Source organism: Mytilus californianus, unplaced genomic scaffold (assembly GCF_021869535.1).
Source record: "Mytilus californianus isolate M0D057914Y unplaced genomic scaffold, xbMytCali1.0.p SCAF_7, whole genome shotgun sequence".
In the NCBI taxonomy this organism is placed as follows: domain Eukaryota; kingdom Metazoa; phylum Mollusca; class Bivalvia; order Mytilida; family Mytilidae; genus Mytilus; species Mytilus californianus.
The window spans coordinates 49,588,665-49,612,565 of NW_026262723.1; the positions used below are offsets into that span (position 1 = coordinate 49,588,665).

General features: G+C 34.7%; 1 protein-coding gene across 1 annotated transcript in view; it reads right to left on the minus strand.

The window, feature by feature from the left end:
* Nucleotides 1-1,764: 1,764 nt before the first annotated feature.
* Nucleotides 1,765-23,901, minus strand: part of LOC127709740 (ATP synthase subunit d, mitochondrial-like) — a 99,103-nt gene continuing 76,966 nt past the window's right edge. Inside the window, exon 5 of the mRNA XM_052215414.1 lies at nucleotides 1,765-2,052. Within this exon, the coding sequence (XP_052071374.1) occupies nucleotides 1,879-2,052 (174 nt within the window). The 3' untranslated portion in view covers nucleotides 1,765-1,878. The remainder of the gene's footprint in view (nucleotides 2,053-23,901) is intronic.

The following is a 23,901-nucleotide window of genomic DNA, read 5'->3' on the forward strand; positions in this document are numbered from 1 at the left end:
AAACCTGTTAAAAAGGGTACCATTGCTAAGTGGATTAAACAAGTTTTAATTTTGGTTGGAATAGATATGAAAATCTTTACACCTCATAGTACTAGAGGAGCTGCTACTTCCTATGTTAGTGGACGAATTCCAATAGCTACGATTCTTCGCACAGCTGGATGGAGGAAAGATAGTGTGTTTAGAAAATTTTATCAAAGACCAATTACTAATGACAGCTCCTTCAGTAAAGAAAAATCTTATTAGCCAAGGGAAAATAAGATAGTTTTGTGTATATATGGATATATATAAATTGCCAAAATTTAGAATTATTAGTGTTTTCAAGTAGTGAAAGTATGTAGTGTTTATAGTATAACTGTTGCTACTTAAAGATTTTGACTGAAAGTGCAGAACTGAACTCTAAAGACTCATGTGATTCTATAGGTAGATTGGACTTACTAAATTAACAAATTAAACAAAACTTACCTAAGTAAAGCTCCCTTTACATTTTCATAAATTTCTATAATGACATTGAGAATTAATTAACAAATTAAACAAAACTTACCTAAGTTGTAGTTTGATGTTAATTTGGTAAGGGCCAATCTACCAGAATCACATGCCCGCCCGAGTTGTGATTTGTGCCCTCCCTTATTCAAATATGGAAGTTTCAGTTCCTGACTTTCTCCACTCTGAAGTCTGATTTGTATCATGTGATCATCTGTTCACTCGTGTGATTCTGGAAGATTGGACCTTACCAAATTAACATCAAACTACAACTTAGGTAAGTTTTGTTTAATTTGTTAATTAATTCTCAATGTCATATTAGAAATTTATGAAAATGTAAAGGGAGCTTACATCAATAGATATAAACAATTCACCAAAGTTTCATGAGAATTGCTGACAGCATTTTTGAGTTATTGTCCGAAAACTGGAAAGTCCCCCCTTCAATGAATAAAACCCCGTAACTCAGAAATGATAAATGAAAAATTTATAAAATTCTAAACGGAGCTTACATCAATAGAAATAAACAATTCACCAAAGTTTCATAAGAACTGCTGAAAGCATTTTTGAGTTATTGTCCGAAAACTGGAAAATCCCCCTTTTTTATGAATAAAACACTAACTCGGAAACGTAAAATCTAAAGTATATAAAAATCGAAAGGGAGCTAATGTCAATAGATATAAACAATTCACCACAATTTCTTGCAAGTTGGTGAAAGCATTCTTGAGTTATTGTCCGAAAACTGGAAAATCCCCCTTTTTTCAATGAATAAAACCCCATAACTCGGAAAAGTAAAATCTAAAATTTATAAAAAGTGAAAGGGAGCTCACGTCAATAGATATAAACAATTCACCAAAGTTTTATGCAAATTGGTTAAAGCGTTTTTGAGTTAATGTCCAATATGTTGACGACGGACGGACAGATGGACAGACAGACAATGGTATACCATAATACGTCCAAAAATTGGACAACAAGCTTCTGTTTTCTTCCTTTTATACTTAAACTAGATGTGTCAGATCGACATGAATTGCCCCGCTCGCAAAAAAACTTGAAGCAACTTTTAGGATTGGAAATTTACAAATGGAAGTCTGTTATTTTCACGAAATTTAAAAGTCCAAATCCCATAATTTCGTCAAAAGTCAGCAGACACATACTAAAAATGAGCTCAATATGTTAAGGTGTTTAGAAAAAAGTCTGTATAACTGTTTGTTGCGGAATGACGGAATGAAGGATACGGGAACACTATATGGCCCAGACCACTTTGTGGCGGGGCCATAAAAATCAAAGTCAACACTAACTTTTTTTTTCAAATATAATATATGTTTTTATAGTTCAATACCAAAACTGTAAGAAATAAAGATTGTAATTGTTATTGATCTCAAAACTATTTAAAAGCTATGATCACCATTTCTTTCCACCATAATTCAATGGAGAGGGAGAGGCTTCTGGCTGTACCTCTGGTGTAAAGGGGTACATTGCTGGACGATCAATATCAATTTCAGGACTTGGGAAATATACAAGAGCCATCTCTTTGGTGATTTCTTCAAGCGGTGGCAAAGAATCAAGTACTGCAATCTAAAGAATAAATTTAACAAAAAATAAGACAATAAATAATTAAAAAACAAACAAACAAAAAACAACAACAGTAGAAATTTATCTCCATGTAAAATAATCTGCTTCTATATGTGCAGAGGATATCATATGCCCTTGTCCAGAATTCAATATTAAGAGTGTTATGCAATTTTTAAAAAATATGGACCTCAAGTTTTTCAGCAACAAGTTTAACAAGTCTAGAATAAAATTGCTTTCTGCTCTGGCCACACCAACAAAAAAAAATTGTTCTTCAGATTTTTCAGATGAATATTGAGGGGTGGCAATTAATGAATCTGTTGGTGTGAAATTTTTTTTGGGGTCTCTGACATTGAAATTTACAATATAAGCAGCATTGCTAAGATTCAAACCTTGTATGTAATTTATATACATATCACTTATTTTTTTGTGTTTTTATATGTGTGTTGCAGTAAATGTGGAGTCCTTCCTGTTTTAAGCAAGTTTAAGTTTAATCAGAGCTACCAATCACGGCTGTAGCGCACCTTAAAGGAATTGAGGCAAAGGGGTTCTGGGGAATGTGGCCCCAGCGGGACAAAAATGTTTGAACTGTTAACTTGCATTTTCCTGACGGGACACTAAGGGAATGGTTGGTGCATTTATAATAAGAAATAACATGAAATAACAGAAAGTATGTGTTTATTTCTAACTCTTAGATTCAACAAACTGTCAAGTGTCAATCTGGAAATTAATCTCTATTCATCCAAAACCTCCTGATTCTACGGTAGCTAGAACTATCATATTTCAAATGCCCATTTCCCTGTAATGTGTCTAGGTTAGGTGACTTGTCTTTCTACGGACTGTTACCTTGTGAACTAGCACGTTAAAAATCCTACTCAGCGTGTCGGTCTAGTACAAAGCAAGGTTAATATTCATATTACATTAACTTATTCTTGTCCTGAATATGCATATTAATTTGCCGCTGGATGTTAAGCAGCCATCCATCATCATCATCATCATATAGTGCAGATTCTCTTCCTCACCTCGTCCACCTCTGTTGTATTAATAATGCAAAAGTTTCGTCACATAAAAAATGATTATTTTGCAAGAAAATCTGGTATAAGAAACAATAATAATTGGCTCTTCTTCTTTCAATACATGCATAAATTTTATTAACACAGTTTTAATCATAAAGCTTTTGCTGCCTCTGGAGTCAAGCACTGCCCTGGATTTATTTACAAATAGCTTTAACTTCATGGAGGACTCAGATGTAAATGGCTCATTCATCACATATATTTTCCATAATCCACTGCCTGCACTTCAGATAGTCAAAATCCAACAAACAATACCCAGTAAATTGCTAGTCGGTGCTGATGTAACCCTGCCTTTGGCATTTATCATGATTTGAGTCGCCTATAAATGTTTTTGAGCTTCCATTTCGAAAATCAAAGGGTGAGGTGGGTTATAACTACTCCTTAACCTTACCATCAACCGTATGTTCTGAAATGTAAAATAAATAGTGTATGAGTACATTGCTAAAGAAATATAAATTATAATTTCTTTTTTGCAATTCAGTTTAAATCGTTTTCATTATAAGAGGAGATTATGTTTTGAATCAGTGCAATATTTCAGAAATTATAAGAACACAGAGTATAAAACTTATAGAAGCTTTAAACAAGAGTGCACACACTGAAATGTCTCACCTGCTTTACTGATCATTGATTTTATGTTTATAGTCCTAAATATAAAGCTTTACTACAAGTATCATATTGCTTATAGTTTCTAAGAAACAAACTTAACCAGGAAAACTTAACTCTGACCAATGAACCATGAAAATGAGGTCAAGGTCAGATGAACCATGCCAGACAGACATGTACACCTTACAATCAATCTATGCATTAAATATAGTTGACCTATTGCGTATACCATCTCTAAGAATCAAACTGAACCATGAAAATTTAACATTGACCAATGAACCATGAAAATGAGGTCAAGGTCAGATGATACCTGCCAGACAGACATATACACCTTACAATCATTCCATACACCAAATATAGTACACCTATCACATAAAGTATTAGAAAAAAAAAAGACCAAAACACTGAGCAATGAACCGTGAAAATGAGGTCAAGGTCAAATAAAACCAGCCAGACTGACATGTACATCGTAAAAATATTTCCATACACCAAATATAGTTGACCTATTGCATATAGCATAAGAAAAAAAGACCAAAACACAAAACCTTAACTTTAACCACTGAACCATGAAAATGAGGTCAAGGTCAGATGACACCTGCCAGTTAGACACGTACACCTTACAATCATTCCATACACCAAATATAGTAGACCTATTGCATATAGTATCCGATACATGGACTTGACCACGAAAACTTAACCTTGTTCACTCATTCATGAAATGAGGTCAAAGTCAGATGAAAACTGTCTGACAGACAATAGGACCTTGCAAGATACGCACATACTAAATATAGTTGTCTTATTACTCATAATAAGAGAGAAATTAACATTACAAAAAATCTTAACTTTTTTTTCAAGTAGTCACTGAAACATGAAAATGAGGTCAAGGACAATGGACATATGACAGACGGAAACTTCATAACATGAGGCATTTATATACAAAGTATGAAGCATCCAGGTTTTCTTCCTATTCCTGAGCCATAACCCCCCAAAGCAAATCCTAACCATCCCTTTGTGGTATGGAAACTTGTGTTATAATCTCAGAGAGATCCATACACGGTTCCACAAGTTATTGTCTGGAAACTAGAAAAATGCTTATTTTTGGCCCCTACTTCCTTAACTGTTGGTACCATAACCCCAAAAATCAATCCCAACCTTCCTTTTGTGGTATTGAACCTTATGGTAAAATTTCATAGAGATCCATTCACTTAAACTAAAGTTATTGTGCGAAAACAAATGTGTCTTCTGACGACGACGCCAACGTCATACCAATATACATTTTTTGCGGTCTTATAAAAATACATGAAAAAAAAACTGCCACACAAAAACTAGAATTCAGTACCATCTCAAATGAATTTGTAGACAAACAGCTTAAAAAATCAAACATCAAAAAGGCAACAGGAATAGATGGCATCTCAGTTATATTCCTAAAACTAGCACAACCAGTTATCACAAAACCAATAACTGAATTGATAAACAAGACTATAAAATCAGCTACTTTTCCAGACCAACTGGCACAAGTTGTACCATTGCACAAAAAGAACAATGTACTTGATGTAGGCAACAATAGACAAGGAAGTATACTTCCTGTTATTTCAAAATTTTTCGAACATGCAATTTACAACCAGCTAATTGAATACTTCAATACACACTTTCACCCATACTTATCAGCTTTTCGATCAAAATACGGATGTCAAACTACTCTACTCAGAATCATTGAGAATTGGAAAATAGCACTTGATCAAAATAAGTTTATTTGGTCAATACTAATGGATCTTTCTAAGGCATTTGACTGTCTTCCTCACGATCTTCTGCTGCTTAAGCTTGAAGATTATGTATGGTCTTTCATCTTCTTCTCTAGAACTGATAAAAACATTACTTATCTAACAGGAAACAATGTATCGAGTTGGCTCCAGTCTGAACAATTGGCAAAATATAGACAAAGGAGTACCACAAGGTTTTATTCTTGGTCCTATACTTTTCAAAAATTTTTAAATGATATCTTTCACTTCACCTCACACAGTTCACTCTACAATTATGCTGACAACAATACTCTTTCTTATGCAAATAGGGATATAAACACAGTTATTTCTACACTTGAAAAAGACAGTTTGACTCTGATAGACTGGTTCTCTTCCAATCAAATGAACGCAAACCCTGAAAGATTTCAAGCTTTGGCAATTGGCAAAAATACAATGGGCAAAACATTACATTTTACCTGGCAGGTAACAATATAAAATGTGAAAAAGAGGTCAAACTATTAGGCATCACCATTGACTTTGAACTAAATTTCAACACACATATCTCCAACATCTGCAAATAAAATGCTTCGCTGAGCGCAGCTGGATACGACCACAGAGGTTCAACCCTGAACAGTTGGGGCAAAAATGGACACAATATTCGTGCTTGATACAGGTCTGAATTTGAATTGTAATTAAATATTTTACACATACTAGGTTTCTGACACAGAATAAGTGTAGTCAAAGAACTTAAAACTGGTTATATGATTTGAATTTATATTAATTTTTTTGCTTTTGTGCAATACACTATGATGTTGAATATTAACCCCCCCCCCCCCCCCCCAAAAAAATATTTTGAAGGAATTTTCTTTTTAATTTCTGAAATCTGAAATGAGAAAAATTGTAGCCCCCCCACAAATTCTTATTTACCCTCCCCCCCCCCAAATTTTTTTCAACTACCCCTTTCTCTTATTCCAAAAATAATCTCAATTCAAATTTCTAATGGAGTTTGCAACCATAACTACTCATTTAAATACATCCTAAAATATTAAAATATAAAATGACATACAGTCATGGTTAAAATTAATATTAATTAATAGTAACTTCTAAAAATAAATTTACAGCTAATCATCTCAAGACAATCATCATTTCTTAATACATAATTTTCAAGCAGTGTAAGGGAGGTAATCAAACATATATACAACAGTATTCTTTAAATGGATTGGATTACCTCCCTTACACTGCTTTTAAATTGTCTAAATTATCCTTTGACCATAAAAACCCTTGTTTTTCCCCCTTTTTTGGCCCCTAATTCCTAAACCTTTGGGACAATAACCCCCAAAATCAATCCCAACCTTTCTTTTGTGGTTATAAACCTTGTTTTAATTTATTGATTTCTATTCACTTATACTAAAGTTATTATCCAGAAACCATCTGTCTTCGGATGACGATGACGACTACAACGACAATGTGATACCAATATACGACCAAAAAATTTTCGTATAAAAAGCATCCAACCAACTTAATGTCTTAAAAAGACTTGGCAAATAATTGAACAAACTAGGAAAGTTAACAATATATCACTCCTTCATTATGTCAAACTTTAATTTCTGCTCATTGTCCTGGCATTTCGGCAGTGAGGCAAACACTACTAAAATTGAATAAAATGCTCCGCAGGGCGCAGCTTGATACGACCGCAGAGGTCGATTCCTGAACAGTTGGGGCAAGTATGGACACAACATTCAAGCTTGATACAGCTTTGCATTTGGATTGTGATTAAATATTTGACACAGCATAGGTTTCTGACACAGAATGAATGTGGTCTAAGAACTTAAAAATTTTAAATTGGACATTCACCTATTATGATCCAATATCCAAAATCTAAATACATGGTTAGATTCAGCGTATCAAAGAACCCCAAGAATTCAATTTTTGATGAAATCAAACAAAGTTTAATTTTGGACCCTTTTGACCTCAATGTGGACAAAGTTGATAACGGGGCCCAAAAATCAAAAATCTAAATACATGGTTAGATTCAGCGTATCAAAGAACCCCATATATTCAATTTTTGTTGAAATCAAACAAAGTTTAATTTTTGACCCCGATTTGGACCAACTTGAAAACTGGGCCCATAATCAAAAATCTAAATACATGTTTAGATTCAGCATATCAAAGAACCCTAAGAATTCAATTTTTGTTAAAATCAAACTAAGTTTAATTTTGGACCCTTTGGACCTTAATGTAGACCAATTTGAAAACGGAACCAAAAATAAAGAATCTAAATACACGGTTAGATTCTGCATATCAAAGAACCCCAATAATTCAATTTTTGATGAAATCAAACAAAGTTTAATTTTGGACACTTTGGACCTCAATGTGGACCAATTTAAAAACGGATCCCAAAATCCAAAAAACTAAATACACGGTTAGATTCAGAATATTAAAGAACCCCAAGAATTCAAGAATAAAACCCCATTGAAATTGATCAAGAAGAGCAATTTATACGAAGTACCTTCTTTTGCACAATACTGTGCAATTAAATATTTCTTGCTATTGCGCAATACTGTACAATTGACAATTTCTTGCTATTGTGCAATATTGTGCTATTGGATATTTCTTGCTATTGTGCAATACTGTGCAATTGAAGATTTCTTGCTATTGCGCAATACTGTGCAATTGAAGATTTCTTGCTATTGTGCAATACTGTGCAATTGAAAATTTCTTGCTATTGCACAATACTTATTATATAATAATTTACACATCCTGTTTGGTGTGTATCTCCTACCATATCATTATTATTTGCTTTTAAATATAAATCAGAAATAACCAACTAAAAATGGAAAATTTTAAAAGAAAAAAAAAAGGAAAAAAAGAAAAAAAAGGAAAAAAAAAAATCCCCCCCCCCCCAAATTTTTGAACCCCCTTATGATTCATCACCCCAAGCTCAATCCCAGCCTTCCCTTTGTGGTATGGTACCTTGCAGTACAATTTCAGAGAGATCCATACACTTGAACACAAGTTATTGTCTGGAAACTAGAAAAATGTGTTTTTTGGCCCTTTTTGGCCCCAAATTCCTAAACCTTTAGGGCAATTACCCCCAAACTCAAACCCAGCTTTCCCTTTGTGATATGGAAATTTGTAGTACAATTTTACAGAAAGATCCATACACTTACACACAAGTTATTGCCCTAAAACTAGAAAAATGCTTGTTTTTTGCCCCTTTTTGGCCCCTAATTCCTAAAATATTGAGGCAATTACCCCCATCATCAATCCCAGCCTTCCCTTTGTTGTATGGTACCTTGCAGTACACTTTCAGAGAAATCCATACACTTGAACACAAGTTATTGTCTGGAAACTACAAAAATGCTTGTTTTTTGCCCCTTTTTTGGCCCCTAATTCCTAAAATTTGGAGGCAATTCCCCCAAAATCAATCCCAGCATTTATTTTGTGATATGGAGCCTTGTGGTACAATGTCAGAGAGATCCATACACTAACACACAAGTTATGTCTGGAAGTTACAAAAATGCATATTTTTGGCCCCTAATTCCTTTACTGTTGGTACCATAATCCCCAAAATCAATCCCAACCTTCCTTTTGTGGTATTGAACCTTGTGGTAAAATTTTATAGAGATCCATTCACTTAAACTAAAGTTAGAGTGCGAAAACCAATGTGTCTTCGGACGACGCCAGACGACGACGACGACAACAACGTCATACCAATATACGACCACAAAATTTTTTTTGCGGTCGTATAAAAAGTACAAGAAAGAGGACTCCTCTTCATTTACCAGGATAACAATAGCACATAATTATGATGATTTACTTTTGAAATCAAAAATGCCATCTTCTAAAGTAAGACGCCTAAGAACCCCCATGGCAATAGAGGAAAAGGAAAATCCAATATACCTACATGATCTTATAAACATTAAAGAAACAAAATATTCTTTCAGATATCAAAACTTAGCTTCAATGCCTGAAGTTAGAACTACAAGGTATGGCTTGAAATCTTTCAGATATTCTGCAGCCAAACTATGGAATGAGTTGCCAAACCACTTTAGAACTGAAACATCTTTTACCCAATTCAAGAGTCTAATAAATTCATGGAATGGCAACTTATGCCATTGCAATGCATGTGCTTAGCATTTATTTTTTATGTTGCATGTTACAGCTTTGAAACATAGTAGTGCTGCTTATTATCCTTCCACTCTTTTTGTGTTTTATTTGCTTAGCTTTTTATAATTTGTGATTGCTGTGCTTTAGTGTTTTATGTTGCTGCTTTAATGTTGCTTTTAGCTTAGTGCTCATGCATGTATATAATGTGTAGTATTTAAATTAGTTCAGCCTTGCCTAACTGTGCATGAAATATATGTTTTATGTCTTTTATGCTTTAATATGAGTATTGTGCATGTTTATTGTGTATGTTCATTGTGTAAATGTATGTATTTGTCGGTTATAAAAGCTCAAAGAGCTTATTTATTGTTTTGTGACATGCTGACTTTAAATAAAGCTTTTGATTTGATTGATTTGATTTGGGACACAGATGATGCCCCCGCCTGCATATAACGTTATAAAGGGACATAACTCAAGAACGGTAAATGTGACGCTACTCGAATTTGTACTTAGTCTGAGTTTTGTGATAATAAGCATTGTGTATAAGTTTCATAACATTTCATTGAGGCAAACGAAAAATATATATTAGCATATATTCTATTTTATAAGGCATTTGGTGACAAAATATCTTTTTGAATATGCAGTTCATAGTGGAGTGGTAATTGGGAGATCTCCAATGTAGCAATGTAAGCAAGCTAACATCTACAACATTTGGTATTTGATGGAAAGTTTTCTCATTGGCAATCATACCACATCTCCTTATTTCATAATAGTTTGAGTTTTTTCCTGAAATACAAGAAGTTTAAAGACTTTAACAAATATGTACTAGGAGACTGAAATACGCTGCTGTTATAGTTCAAATCTGACTTTTGTTGTGAACATGTGATGTTATAATTTGATAGATTTAATACTTGCTATACTAAATATACTTATTAACTTTCCAATTTAAGGGACCAACGAATCTTTACTAAAACTACAAATTAGCAATATAGCGCTATAAAGGGACATCACTCAAAAAGTGACGCTACCCTTATTTGTACTTAGTCTGAGTTTTGTGGTAATAAGCATTGTGTATAAGTTTCATAACATTTCATTGAGGCAAACATAAGTTAGAGAACGGAAATGAAAAATTCAGCAATTTTTCCATTTGTAAAGGGGCATAACTCTAGAAAGGTAAAAGTGACGACACCCAAATTTAAACATGATCTGTGTTTTGTTGAAATAAGCATTGTGTATAAGTTTCATTACATTTGGTTGAGGCAAATTAAAGTTAGAGAACGGAAACCAATTTTGGGATGTACGTATGGACGGACGTACAGACGAACAAGGGTAGAACTTAATGCCCCCTCCGCTACGTGGAGACCTTAAAAAAAAGTCAGTTTACAGCAAATAATCATCATTGTTTAAGACAACTTTATGTCTTTAGACAAGTTTAAAGACATGAAATTGACTGCAGACATCTCAAGAATCTAATGATCATTTGCTAAATATATATGCTTCAAGTCCTGAAGACCTCTTTTCAGAAAGGTTTTGGAATTTCATCATTGGAACTACAATTACGTTTTTACAAATGTGCATCCTCAAAAATGTGAGTAATCGCCTAACTGTTGCTTTCTATTCACATTATGTGCTTTGTGTGTTTTTTTTCCACTTCAAATGTTTCTCATCTGGCAGTTGTGAACGTGCATGTTCCAATTGTGAAAGACACAAAGAAATAGGATCATTTTCATGTATTCAGTAATTCTCACAAAGAACCTACTTATTTCGTTGAAATAAATTGGCATAACAGCACGTTTCAAACAACCTACATTATTTACTTCTATTTACTTCAATGTGACATGAAATGGTTAAGTTCGTAATTTGTTATTAATATTGCAATACATACCTACTAAATCAAGTTGTGTTGATAATATTTTTCAGTGATGCTTCTTCTTCATGTTCTATTCAAAACAAGCGCGCTCAAAATCCAACATCCGGTAAAGTAATATTTGCTTATGTGGTTGCAGCTAAAAGACATTTGTCGTCAATTTATCATAATAAACATCATTATATATCGTCTGGTTGAGTCTAAAGCTATGAAATATTAGTTAATTCCCAGTCACAGTATTTGAACACCCCAAGTGTTCAATTTCAGAACACTGTTCTTGAACATGTGCATTAAAAGACTGAACACAATGAGTTCTATATCTAAACATGTTAAACGCTGGTGTCTAATGTGGAACACTGGTGTTATAAACCAAGTATATTGTGTTCAAAATTTACAGTGTAACACACGCTGTATTCAAAAGTGTAAAATATTACAGCTTAGTAACAAATCATTTAACTCAATGTTTAGATCGGTATTTGATATTCAGTACAGGTGGAAACATCTTTTTTCAATTTCTCAGTCATTAGGCCTGGTTAATTTATGCTTCCTTCTGTCTGTCAGGCAATCTTGTAACAAAAAAAAATACCCCCTTCCTGCATTTTTATGAATTTTTCAAAAGGAATAGATTATAAATATGAAGGCGAATTTATTCAAACAAACAAGTTGGTTTAAGTTAACATTTGAAGTTTCAAACTGGATCTACATATATATTTTCAAAAAACTAGGTTTCAATTGCCTGTGTATGAATAAATTTAGAATAAACGTTTCCTGAATACTGGGACATAATATATTGACGTTAGTATAATAGTCCCAGCTGAATATGATAGCCAATAATCAGAACATGTGGTTTTATTGGTCTTCAAATTGTTTTAGTTTCTTTAAAAAAAAAAGATACAAGTAAGGCTTTTACAGAATAATTTTCAAACTGCCGTACAAAAAGAGATCCATAAATGTCTTCATTTCACACAACAAATTTGTCATATGTATGTCAACTTTTTTAAAACAGCTCAGTTCACGTATTGAACACCTTTTTAATGAGAGCAAGTTGTCTAATGCAAGAGTTTTCAATTTTTTCCTTCATTGAATACTTCAATAGCAAGTTATGTTTTGTTTTCCACAGGAACAGTATTCGAAACGGAATGTTTACCAGAGACCGGTGTGGGTAAAGCTCAATCGTGCTTGCCGAATGGAAAAGCACTGTGATAAATGATAATGATGTATTGCTTGAACCTCACATCTTAATAATTTAAAATACCAAATTTTCCAGAAAATAGATGTTTCTCAAGTTTGATCGTCGTTTAAAAGTGAAGCATTTGCCTCCATTATGCTACGGCCTTGCTAATGAATTGCTTATTCTTCCGTGAAAAGAGGAATGCGCAAAACTTTTGACTTTAAAGCAATCTTCAGGTTTTACACAACATCTTCAATGTGCGGACAACCCGCCAAATGAGTAACTATCTCTCAATCAGGAATACTTTTCTAGTGTAAAAATATATTTTTTTAATACATATTTAATAGGCACTGGCTACGATTACGTTGAAATGTAACAATAATAAAAAAGTTATTGTTACATTGGACTCTAATTGCCGGGATGCAAAGTTGAATTAGAAACAGATTAAGATAACACGATATCAAATGGCATATCTCCTGATTTTTTAAATTTTTGGCACACTTGTACTTTGATTCGAGTTACATCGGAATATGAAATAACAAGAGGCTGTCAGAGAGACAACAAACCGAATTTTCCTGCAGAGGTCGAACCCTGAACAGTTGAGCAAGTATAGACACTACATTTAAACTTAAAACAGCTCTTAATTTGGATTGTGATTGAATATTTCACACATCATAGGTTTGTGACACAAACTGAATGTAGTCAAAGAACTGATATATTTGAAATTGGACATTTAAATACCTATTATGGTCCAATATCCAAAATCTAAGTACATATTAGAATCAGCATATCAAAGAAACCCAAGAATTCATTTTTTGATGAAATCAGACAAAATTTTAATCTAGGACCCTTTGGACCTCAATGTGGACCAATTTGATAAAGGAGCCCACAATCCTAAATCTCTCAATACATGTTTAGATTCAGCATTTCAAAGAACCCCATAAATTCAATTTTTGTTGAATCAAACAAAGTTAAATTTTGGACCCTGATTTGGACAAACTTGAAAACTAGGCCTAAAAATCTAATATTTAAATAGAGTTTAGATTCAGCATTTGAAAGAACCCTATATATATATTTAATTTATGTTGAAATGAAACACAGGTTAATTTTATCCATAATATTTTCTGTGCAAATGGGAATAACTCAAACTGGATAAATAGTTCTCTAAAATAAGATATGATGCAATTTTTCAAATTATAATCAATAATAAACAACCAGTGATGACTAAGTTCTCTAAAATTAGATATGATTTAACACTCAAACATTGTTAGAATCAGCATATCAAAGAACCAAAGAATTCAATATTTGATGAAATTAAACAAAAGTTTAATTTAGGACCCTTTGGACCTCAATGTGGTATTATTTTATTAATAATGAAAAGCTCAACCGTTTACAAGTTCTTAAACAGGAGGGGGGTGGGGTGACCCAAGGGGACTCACCTTATATTTCATTTGATTTGTTTTATTGTTCCATACAAGAATATATATGGTTTCGGGGTGGGGATCTTGACCATTTACAAGTTTTCAAAAAGAAGGGGGGTGGGGGTTACCCCAGGGGACTTTCCCTCAATTTCATTTGATTTGTTTTATTGTCCCATTTAAGAATATATATGGTTTAGGGCTGAGGATCTCGACCGTTTACAAGTTATCAAAAAGAAGGGGGGTGGGGGTTACCCCCATTGACTTTCCCTATATTTCATTTGATTTGTTTTATTGTCCCATACAAGAATATATATGAATTAGGGGTGGGGATCTCGACCGTTTACAAGTTCTTAAACAGGAGGGGGAGGGGTGACCCCAGGGGACTCGCCTTTTATTTCATTTGATTTGTTTTATTGTCCCATACAAGAATATATATGGTTTCGGGGAGGGGATCTTGACTGTTTACAAGTTTTCCAAAAAAAGGGGGTGGGGGTGACCCCCCCTGGACTTCCCCTATATTTCATTTGATTTGTTTTATTGTCCCATACAAGAATATATATGGTTTAGGGGTAAGGATCTTGACCGTTTACAAGTTCTCAAACAGGAGGGGGTGGGGGTGACCCAAGGGGACTCGCCTTATATTTCATTTGATTTGTTTTATTGTCCCATACAAGAAAATATATGGTTTTGGGGTGGGGATCTTGACCTTAAACAAGTTTTCAAAACTAGAGGCTCTCAAGAGCCTGTGTCGCTCACCTGACTCTACTTTGGTTTTAGAAATCATGTAAAGATAGATAAAAATCATAACAGATACCAAAATAATGATTGAGGCCAAATTTTGATTAATATTGGTCCCGTTATTTAATAAAATATCCTGGTGGCCATCTTGAACAGTAAATCGGCAACAAAGTAGCAACACTTGGTCAGCACTTCATAAGGAACATTCATGCCATGTTTGGTTTCATTCCATTCAGTGGTACTCTAAAAGAAGACATTTGTATGTATTTCCAATAGGGTCCTATGTAAAACTAAGCCCCCCCCCCCCCTAGCGGCCATCTTGGATGATGGATCGACTGCAAAGTAACAACACTTGGTCTGCAACTCATAAGGAACATTCATGCCATGTTTGGTTCAATTCCATTCAGTGGTTCTCTAAAAGAAGACAATTGTATGTATTTCCCATAGGGTCCTATGTTAAACTAAGTCCCCCGCTGGCGGCCATCTTGGATGATGGATCGGCTGCAAAGTAACAACACTTGGTCAACATCTCATAAGGAACATTCATGCCATGTTTGGTTCCATTCCATTTATTGGTTCTCTAAAAGAAGACATTTTATGTATTTCCTAAAGGGTCCTATATAAAACTAAGTCCCCCGCTGGCGGCCATCTTGGATGATGGATCGGCTACAAAGTAACAACACTTGGTCAGCATCTCATAAGGAAGATTCATGCCATGTTTGGTTTCATTCCATTCAGTGGTTCTCTAAAAGAAGACATTTGTATGTATTTCCCATAGGTCCTTTCTTAAACTAAGTCCCCTGCTGTCGGCCATCTTGGATGATGGACCTACTGCAAAGTAACAACACTTGGTCAGCACCTCATAAGGAACATTCATGCCATGTTTGTTTCATTCCATTCAGTGGTTCTCTAAAAGAAGACATTTGTATGTATTTCCCATAGGGTCCTATGTTAAACTAAGTCCCCCGCTGGCGGCCATCTTGGATGATGGATCGGCTACAAAGTAACAACACTTGGTCAGAACCTCATAAGGAACATTCATGCCATGTTTGGTTTCGTTCCATTCAGTGGTTCTCTAAAAGAAGACATTTGTATGTATTTCCCATAGGGTCCTATGTTAAACTAAGTCCCCCGCTGGCGGCCATCATGGATGATGGACCGACTGCAAAGTAACAACACTTGGTCAGCATCTCATAAGGAACATTCATGCCATGTTTGGTTCTATTCCATTCAGTGGTTCTCTAAAAGAAGACATTTTTATGTATTTCCCATAGGGTCCTATGTTAAACTAAGTCCCCCGCTGGCTGCCATCTTGGATGATGGATCGGCTACAAAGTAACAACACTTGGTCAGCACCTCATAAGGAACATTCATGCCATGTTTGGTTTCATTCCATTCAGTGGTTCTCTAAAAGAAGACTTTTGTATGTATTTCCCATAGGGTCCTATGTTAAACTAAGTTCCCAGATGGCAGCCATCTTGGATGATGGATAGGCTACAAAGTAACAACACATGGTCAGCACCTCATAAGGAACATTCATGCCATGTTTGGTTTATTCCATTCAGTGGTTCTCTAAAAGAAGTCATTTGTATGCATTTCCCATAGGGTCCTATGTTAAACTAAGTCCCCCGCTGGCGGCCATCTTGGATGATGGATCGGCTACAAAGTAACAACACTTGGTGAGCACCTCATAAGGAACATTCATGCCATGTTTGGTTTCATTCCATTCAGTGGTTCTCTAGAAGAAGTTCAAAATGTAAAAAGTTAACGCCGACGACAGACGACGCCGGACGACGGACGCCAAGTGATGAGAAAAGATCACTTGGCCCTTCGGGCCAGGTGAGCTAAAACTAGAGGCTCTCAAGAGCCTGTGTCGCTCACCTGACTCTACTTTGGTTTTAGAAATCATGTAAAGAAAGATAAAAATCATAACAGATACCCAAATAATGATTGAGGCCAAATTTTGATTAATATTGGTCCCGTTATTTAATAAAATATCCTGGTGGCCATCTTGAACAGTAAATCGGCAACAAAGTAGCAACACTTGGTTAGCACTTCATAAGGAACATTCATGCCATGTTTGGTTTCATTCCATTCAGTGGTACTCTAAAAGAAGACATTTGTATGTATTTCCCATAGGGTCCTATGTTAAACTATGCCCCCCCCCCCCCTAGCAGCCATCTTGGATGATGGATCCACTGCAAAGTAACAACACTTGGTCAGCAACTCATAAGGAACATTCATGCCATGTTTGGTTCAATTCCATTCAGTGGTTCTCTAAAAGAAGACAATTGTATGTATTTCCCATAGGGTCCTATGTTAAACTAAGTTCCCCGATGGTGGCCATCTTGGATGATGGATTGGCTACAAAGTAACAACACATGGTCAGCACCTCATAAGGAACATTCATGCCATGTTTGGTTTTATTCCATTCAGTGGTTCTCTAAAAGAAGTCATTTGTATGCATTTCCCATAGGGTCCTATGTTAAACTAAGTCCCCCGCTGGCAGCCATCTTGGATGATGGATCAGCTACAAAGTAACAACACTTGCTGAGCACCTCATAAGGAACATTCATGCCATGTTTGGTTTCGTTTCATTCGGTGGTTCTCTAAAAGAAGTCATTTGTATGCATTTCCCATAGGGTCCTATGTTAAACTAAGTTCCCCGATGGCGGCCATCTTGGATGATGGATCGGCTACAAAGTAACAACACTTGGTCAGCACCTCATAAGGAACATTCATGCCATGTTTGGTTTCATTCCATTCAGTGGTTCTCTAAAAGAAGACATTTGTATGTATTTCCCATAGGGTCCTATGTTAAACTAAGTTCCCCGATGGCGGCCATCTTGGATGATGGATCTGCTTCAAAGTAACAACACATGGTCAGCACCTCATAAGGAACATTCATGCCATGTTTGGTTTTATTCCATTCAGTGGTTGTCTAAAAGAAGTCATTTGTATGCATTTCCCATAGGGTCCTATGTTAAACTAAGTCCCCCGCTGGCGGCCATCTTGGATGATGGATCAGCTACAAAGTAACAACACTTGGTGAGCACCTCATAAGGAACATTCATGCCATGTTTGGTTTCATTCCATTCAGTGGTTCTCTAAAAGAAGTCATTTGTATGCATTTCCCATAGGGTCCTATGTTAAACTAAGTCCCCCGCTGGCGGCCATCTTGGATGATGGATCGACTACAAAGTAACAACACTTGGTCAGCACCTCATAAGGAACATTCATGCCATGTTTGGTTTCATTCCATTCAGTGGTTCTCTAGAAGAAGTTCAAAATGTAAAAAGTTTACGCCGACGACGGACGACGCCGGACGACGACGGACGACGGACGACGGACGCCAAGTGATGAGAAAAGCTCACTTGGCCCTTCGGGCCAGGTGAGCTAAAAAGGGGGTGGGGGTTTCCCCAGGGGCCTTCCCCTCAATTTCATTTAATTTGTTTTATTGTCCCATTCAAGTATATATATGGTTTAGGGGTGGGGATCTCTACCGTTTACAAGTTATCAAAAAGAAGGGGGGTGGGTGACCCCCTGGACTTCCCCTATATTTCATTTGATTAGTGCTATTGTCCCATACAAGAATATATATGGTTTAGGGGTGGGGATCTTGACCGTTTACAAGTTCTCAAACAGGATGGGGTAGGGGTGACCCCAGGGGACTCGCCTTATATTTCATTTGATTTGTTTTATTGTCCCATACAAGAATATATATGGTTTCAGGGTGGATCTTGACTGTTTACAAGTTTTCAAAAAGAAGGGGGTGGGGGTCCCGGGGACTCCCCCAATATTTTGCTTGATTTGTTTTATTGTCCCATACAAGAATATATATGGTTTAGGGGTGGGGATCTCGACCGTTTACATGATAAAACTCAAATTTATTTCCATGAACCAGTAACAAAACACCAAAATAATTCTCTAAAATTAGATATGACTTAACCACTCATAAATCTCTAAAATTAGATATGATTTTATATCTATCAATTAAACACATCACTTTTCAAAACAAATAACTCAAACTTATTTCCATAAACCATTAAAAAACCAGTAACAAAACACCAAAATTATTCTCTAAAATTAGATATGACTTAACCACTCATAAATCTCTAAAATAAGTTATGATTTTATATCTATCAATTAAACACATCACTTTTCAAAACAAATAACTCAAACTTATTTACATAAACCAATAAAATGCTTCGCTGGGCGCAGCTTGATACGACCGCAGAGGTCGAACCCTGAACAGTTGGGGCAAGTATGGACACAACATTCAAGCTTGATACAGCTCTGAATTTGGATTGTGATTAAATATTTGACACAGCATAGGTTTCTGACACAGAAAGAATGTGGTCTAAGAACTTCAATTTTTTTAATTTACCTATTATGGTCCAATGTCCAAAATCAAAATACATGGTTAGATTCAGCATATCAAAGAACCCCATATATTCAATTTTTGTTGAAATCAAACAAAGTTTAATTTTGGACCCCAACTTGGACAAACTTGAAAACTGGTCCCATAATCAAAAATCTAAACACATGTTTAGATTCAGCATATCAAAGTACCCCAAGAATTCAATTTTTGTTAAAATCAAACTAAGTTTAATTTTGGACCCTTTGGACCTTAATGTAGACCAATTTAAAAAACGGGACCCAAAATTAAAAATCTAAAAACACGGTTAGATTTGGCATATCAAAGAACCCCAATAATTCAATTTTTGATGAAATCAAACAAAGTTTAATTTTGGACCCTTTTGACCTCAATATGAACCAATTTGATAGCAGGCCCACAAAATAAAAAATCTAAATACATGGTAAGATTCAGCATATCAAAGAACCCCATATATTCAATTTTTGTTGAAATCAAACAAAGTTTAATTTTGGACCCCAATTTGGACCAACTTGAAAACTGGGCCAAAAATCTAAAATCTAAATACATGTTTAGATTCAGCATATCAAAGAACCCCATATATTCAATTTTTGTTGAAATCAAACAAAGTTTAATTTTGGACCCCAACTTGGACCAACTTGAAAACTGGTCCCATAATCAAAAATCTAAACACATGTTTAGATTCAGCATATCAAAGAACCCCAAAAATTCAATTTTTGTTAAAATCAAACTAAGTTTAATTTTGGACCCTTTGGACCTTAATGTAGACCAATTTAAAAAACAGGACCCAAAATTAAAAATCTAAATACACAGTTAGATTTGGCATATCAAAGAACCCCAATAATTAAATTTTTGATGAAATCAAACAAAGTTTAATTTTGGACCCTTTTGACCTCAATATGAACCAATTTGATAGTGGGCCCACAAATAAAAAATCTAAATACATGGTAAGATTCAGCATATCAAAGAACCCCATATATTCAATTTTTGTTGAAATCAAACAAAGTTTAATTTTGGACCCCAATTTAGACCAACTTGAAAACTGGGCCAAAAATCTAAAATCTAAATACATGTTTAGATTCAGCATATCAAAGAACCCCATATATTCAATTTTTGTTGAAATCAAACAAAGTTTAATTTTGGACCCCAACTTGGACCAACTTGAAAACTGGGCCCATAATCAAAAATCTAAACACATGTTTAGATTCAGCATATCAAAGAACCCCAAGAATTCAATTTTTGTTAAAATCAAACTAAGTTTAATTTTGGACCCTTTGGACCTTAATGTAGACCAATTTAAAAACGGGACCCAAAATTAAAAATCTAAATACACGGTTAGATTTGGCATATCAAAGAACCCCAATAATTCAATTTTTGATGAAATCAAACAAAGTTTAATTTTGGACCCTTTTGACCTCAATATGAACCAATTTGATAGCGGGTCCACAAATAAAAAATCTAAATACATGGTTAGATTCAGTATATCAAAGAACCCCAAGAATTCAATTTTTGATGAAATCAAACAAAGTTTAATTTTGGACCCTTTTGACCTCAATGTGGACAAAGTTGATAACGGGGCCCAAAAATCAAAAATCTAAATACATGGTTAGATTCAGCATATCAAAGAACCCCATATATTCAATTTTTGTTGAAATCAAACAAAGTTTAATTTTGGACCCCGATTTGGACCAACTTGAAAACTGGGCCCATAATCAAAAATCTTAATACATGTTTAGATTCAGCATATCAAAGTACCCTAAAAATTCAATTTTTGTTAAAATCAAACTAAGTTTAATTTTGGACCCTTTTGACCTTAATGTAGACCAATTTGAAAACGGAACCAAAAATTAAGAATCTAAATACACGGTTAGATTCGGCATATCAAAGAACCCCAATAATTCAATTTTTGATGAAATCAAACAAAGTTAAATTTTGGACCCTTTGGACCTCAATGTGGACCAATTTAAAAACGGGGCCCAAAATCCAAAAACTTAATACACGGTTAGATTCAGCATATTAAAGAACCCCAAGAATTCAAGAATAAAACCCCATTGAAATTGATCAAGAAATAAGCAATTGATACGAAGTATCTTCGTTTGCACAATACTGTGCAATTGAATATTTCTTGCTATTGTGCAATACTGTACAATTGACAATTTCTTGCTATTGCGCAATATTGTGCTATTGGATATTTCTTGCTATTGCGCAATACTGTGCAATTGAAGATTTCTTGCTATTGCGCAATACTGTGCAATTGAAGATTTCTTGCAATTGTGCAATACTGTGCAATTGAAAATTTCTTGCTATTGCACAATACTTATTATATAATAATTTACACATCCTGTTTGGTGTGTATCTCCTACCATATCATTATTATTTGCTTTTAAATATTAATCAGAAATAACCAACTTAAAATGGAAAATTTTAAAAGAAAAAAAAAAGGAAAAAAAGAAAAAAAAAGAAAAAAAAAAATCCCCCCCCCCCAAATTTTTTGAACCCCCTTATGATTCATCACCCCCAAACTCAATCCCAGCCTTCCCTTTGTGGTATGGTACCTTGCAGTACAATTTCAGAGAGATCCATACACTTGAACACAAGTTATTGTCTGGAAACTAGAAAAATGCTTATTTTTGGCCCCTTTTTGGCCCCCAATTCCTAAACGTTTCGGGCAATTACCCCCAAACTCAATTCCAGCTTTCCCTTTGTGATATGGAACCTTGTAGTACAATTTCAGAAATATCCAAACACTTACACACAAGTTATTGTCATGAAACTAGAAAAATGCTTGTTTTTTGCCCCTTTTTTGGCCCCTTATTCCTAAAATTTTGAGGCAATTACCCCCAAAATCAATTACAGCCTTCCCTTTGTGATATGGAACCTTGTGGTACAATGTCAGAGAGATCCATACACTTACACACAAGTTATTGTCTGGAAGTTACAAAAATGCTTATTTTTGGCCCCTTTTTGGCCCCTAATTCCTTAACTGTTGGTACCATAACCCCCAAAATCAATCCCCACCTTCCTTTCGTGGTATTGAACCTTATGGTAAAATTTCATGGAGATCCATTCACTTAAACTAAAGTTAGAGTGCGAAAACCAATGTGTCTTCGGACGACGCCGGACGACGCCAGACGACGACGACGACGACGCCGGACGACGACGACGCCAACGTCATACCAATATACGACCAAAAAATTTTAATTTTTGCGGTCGTATAATAAAAAACCAGTAAAATACTTCTCTACAATCAGATATCATGTTATATCTATTTCCATATTATAATCAAATTTAATTAATAGTTGCTAATATTGTTTCTTTCATGTGTCAAAAAATTATACAGATCTGCAACTTATCTATCAATGTCAAAAACTTTATCTCATAATAAAAATAGATTATTATCTAATTAAAAACAAGTTTAGATTCAGCACTTAAAGAACCCTATATATATTTAATTTATGTTCAAATATAACACACACAAACTGATTAATTTTCCCAGGGGACCTGCCCTTTATTTCATATGATTTGTTTTTTTGTCCCATACAAGGATATATATGGTTTAGGGGTGGGGATCTCAACCATTTACAAGTTCTTAAACAGGAAGAAGGTGGGAATGACCCCAAGGAACTCACCTTTTATTTCATTTCATTTGTTTTATTGTAACATACAAGAATATATATGGTTTCGCCGTGGGGATCTTGACCATTTACAAGTTTTCAAAAAAAAGGAGAGTAGGGGTTACCCCGGGGACTTTCCCTAAATTTAATTTGCTTTTAATTTATTGTCCCATACAAGTACATATATGGTTTAGGGGTGGGGATTTCAACCGTTTACAAGTTTTCAAAAAGAAGGGGGTATGGTTTACCACCGTGGACTTCCCCTATATTTCATTTGATTTGATATATTGTCCCATACAAGAATATATATGGTTTCTGGGTGGGAATCTTGACCGTTTACAAGTTATCAAAACTAGAGGCTCTAAAGAGCCTGTGTCGCTCACCTTGGTATATGTGCATATTAAACAAAGGACAAAGATGGATTCATGACAAAATTGTGTTTTGGTGATGGTGATGTGTTTGTAGATCTTACTTTACTGAACATTCTTGCTGCTTACAATTATCTCTATCTATAATGAACTTGGCCCAGTAGTTACAGTGGAAAATATTTTGTAAAAATTTACAAAAATTTACAAAATTTATGAAAAAATTGTAAAAAATTTACTATAAAGGGCAATAACTCCTTAAGGGGTCAATTGACAATTTTGGTCATGTTGACTTATTTGTAGATCTTACTTTGCTGTACATTATTGCTGTTTACAGTTTATCTCTATCTATAATAATATTCAAGATAATAACCAAAAGCTGCAAAATTTTCTTAAAATTTCCAATTCAGGGGCAGCAACCCAACAACGTGTTGCCTGATTGGTCTGAAAATTTCAGGGCAGATAGATCTTGACCTGATAAACAATTTTACCCCTATGTCAGATTTGCTCTAAATGCTTTGGTTTCAGAGATATAAGCCAAAATCTACATTTTACCCCTATGTTCTATTTTTAGCCATGTCGGCCATCTTGGTTCGCGGGCGGGGTCATCGGACACATTTTTTAAACTATATACCCTAATGATGATTGTGGACAAGTTTGGTTAAATTTGTCTTAGTAGTTTCAGAGGAGAAGATTTTTGTAAAAGATTACAAAAATTTACGAAAAATGGTTAAAAATTGATTATAAAGGGCAATAACTCC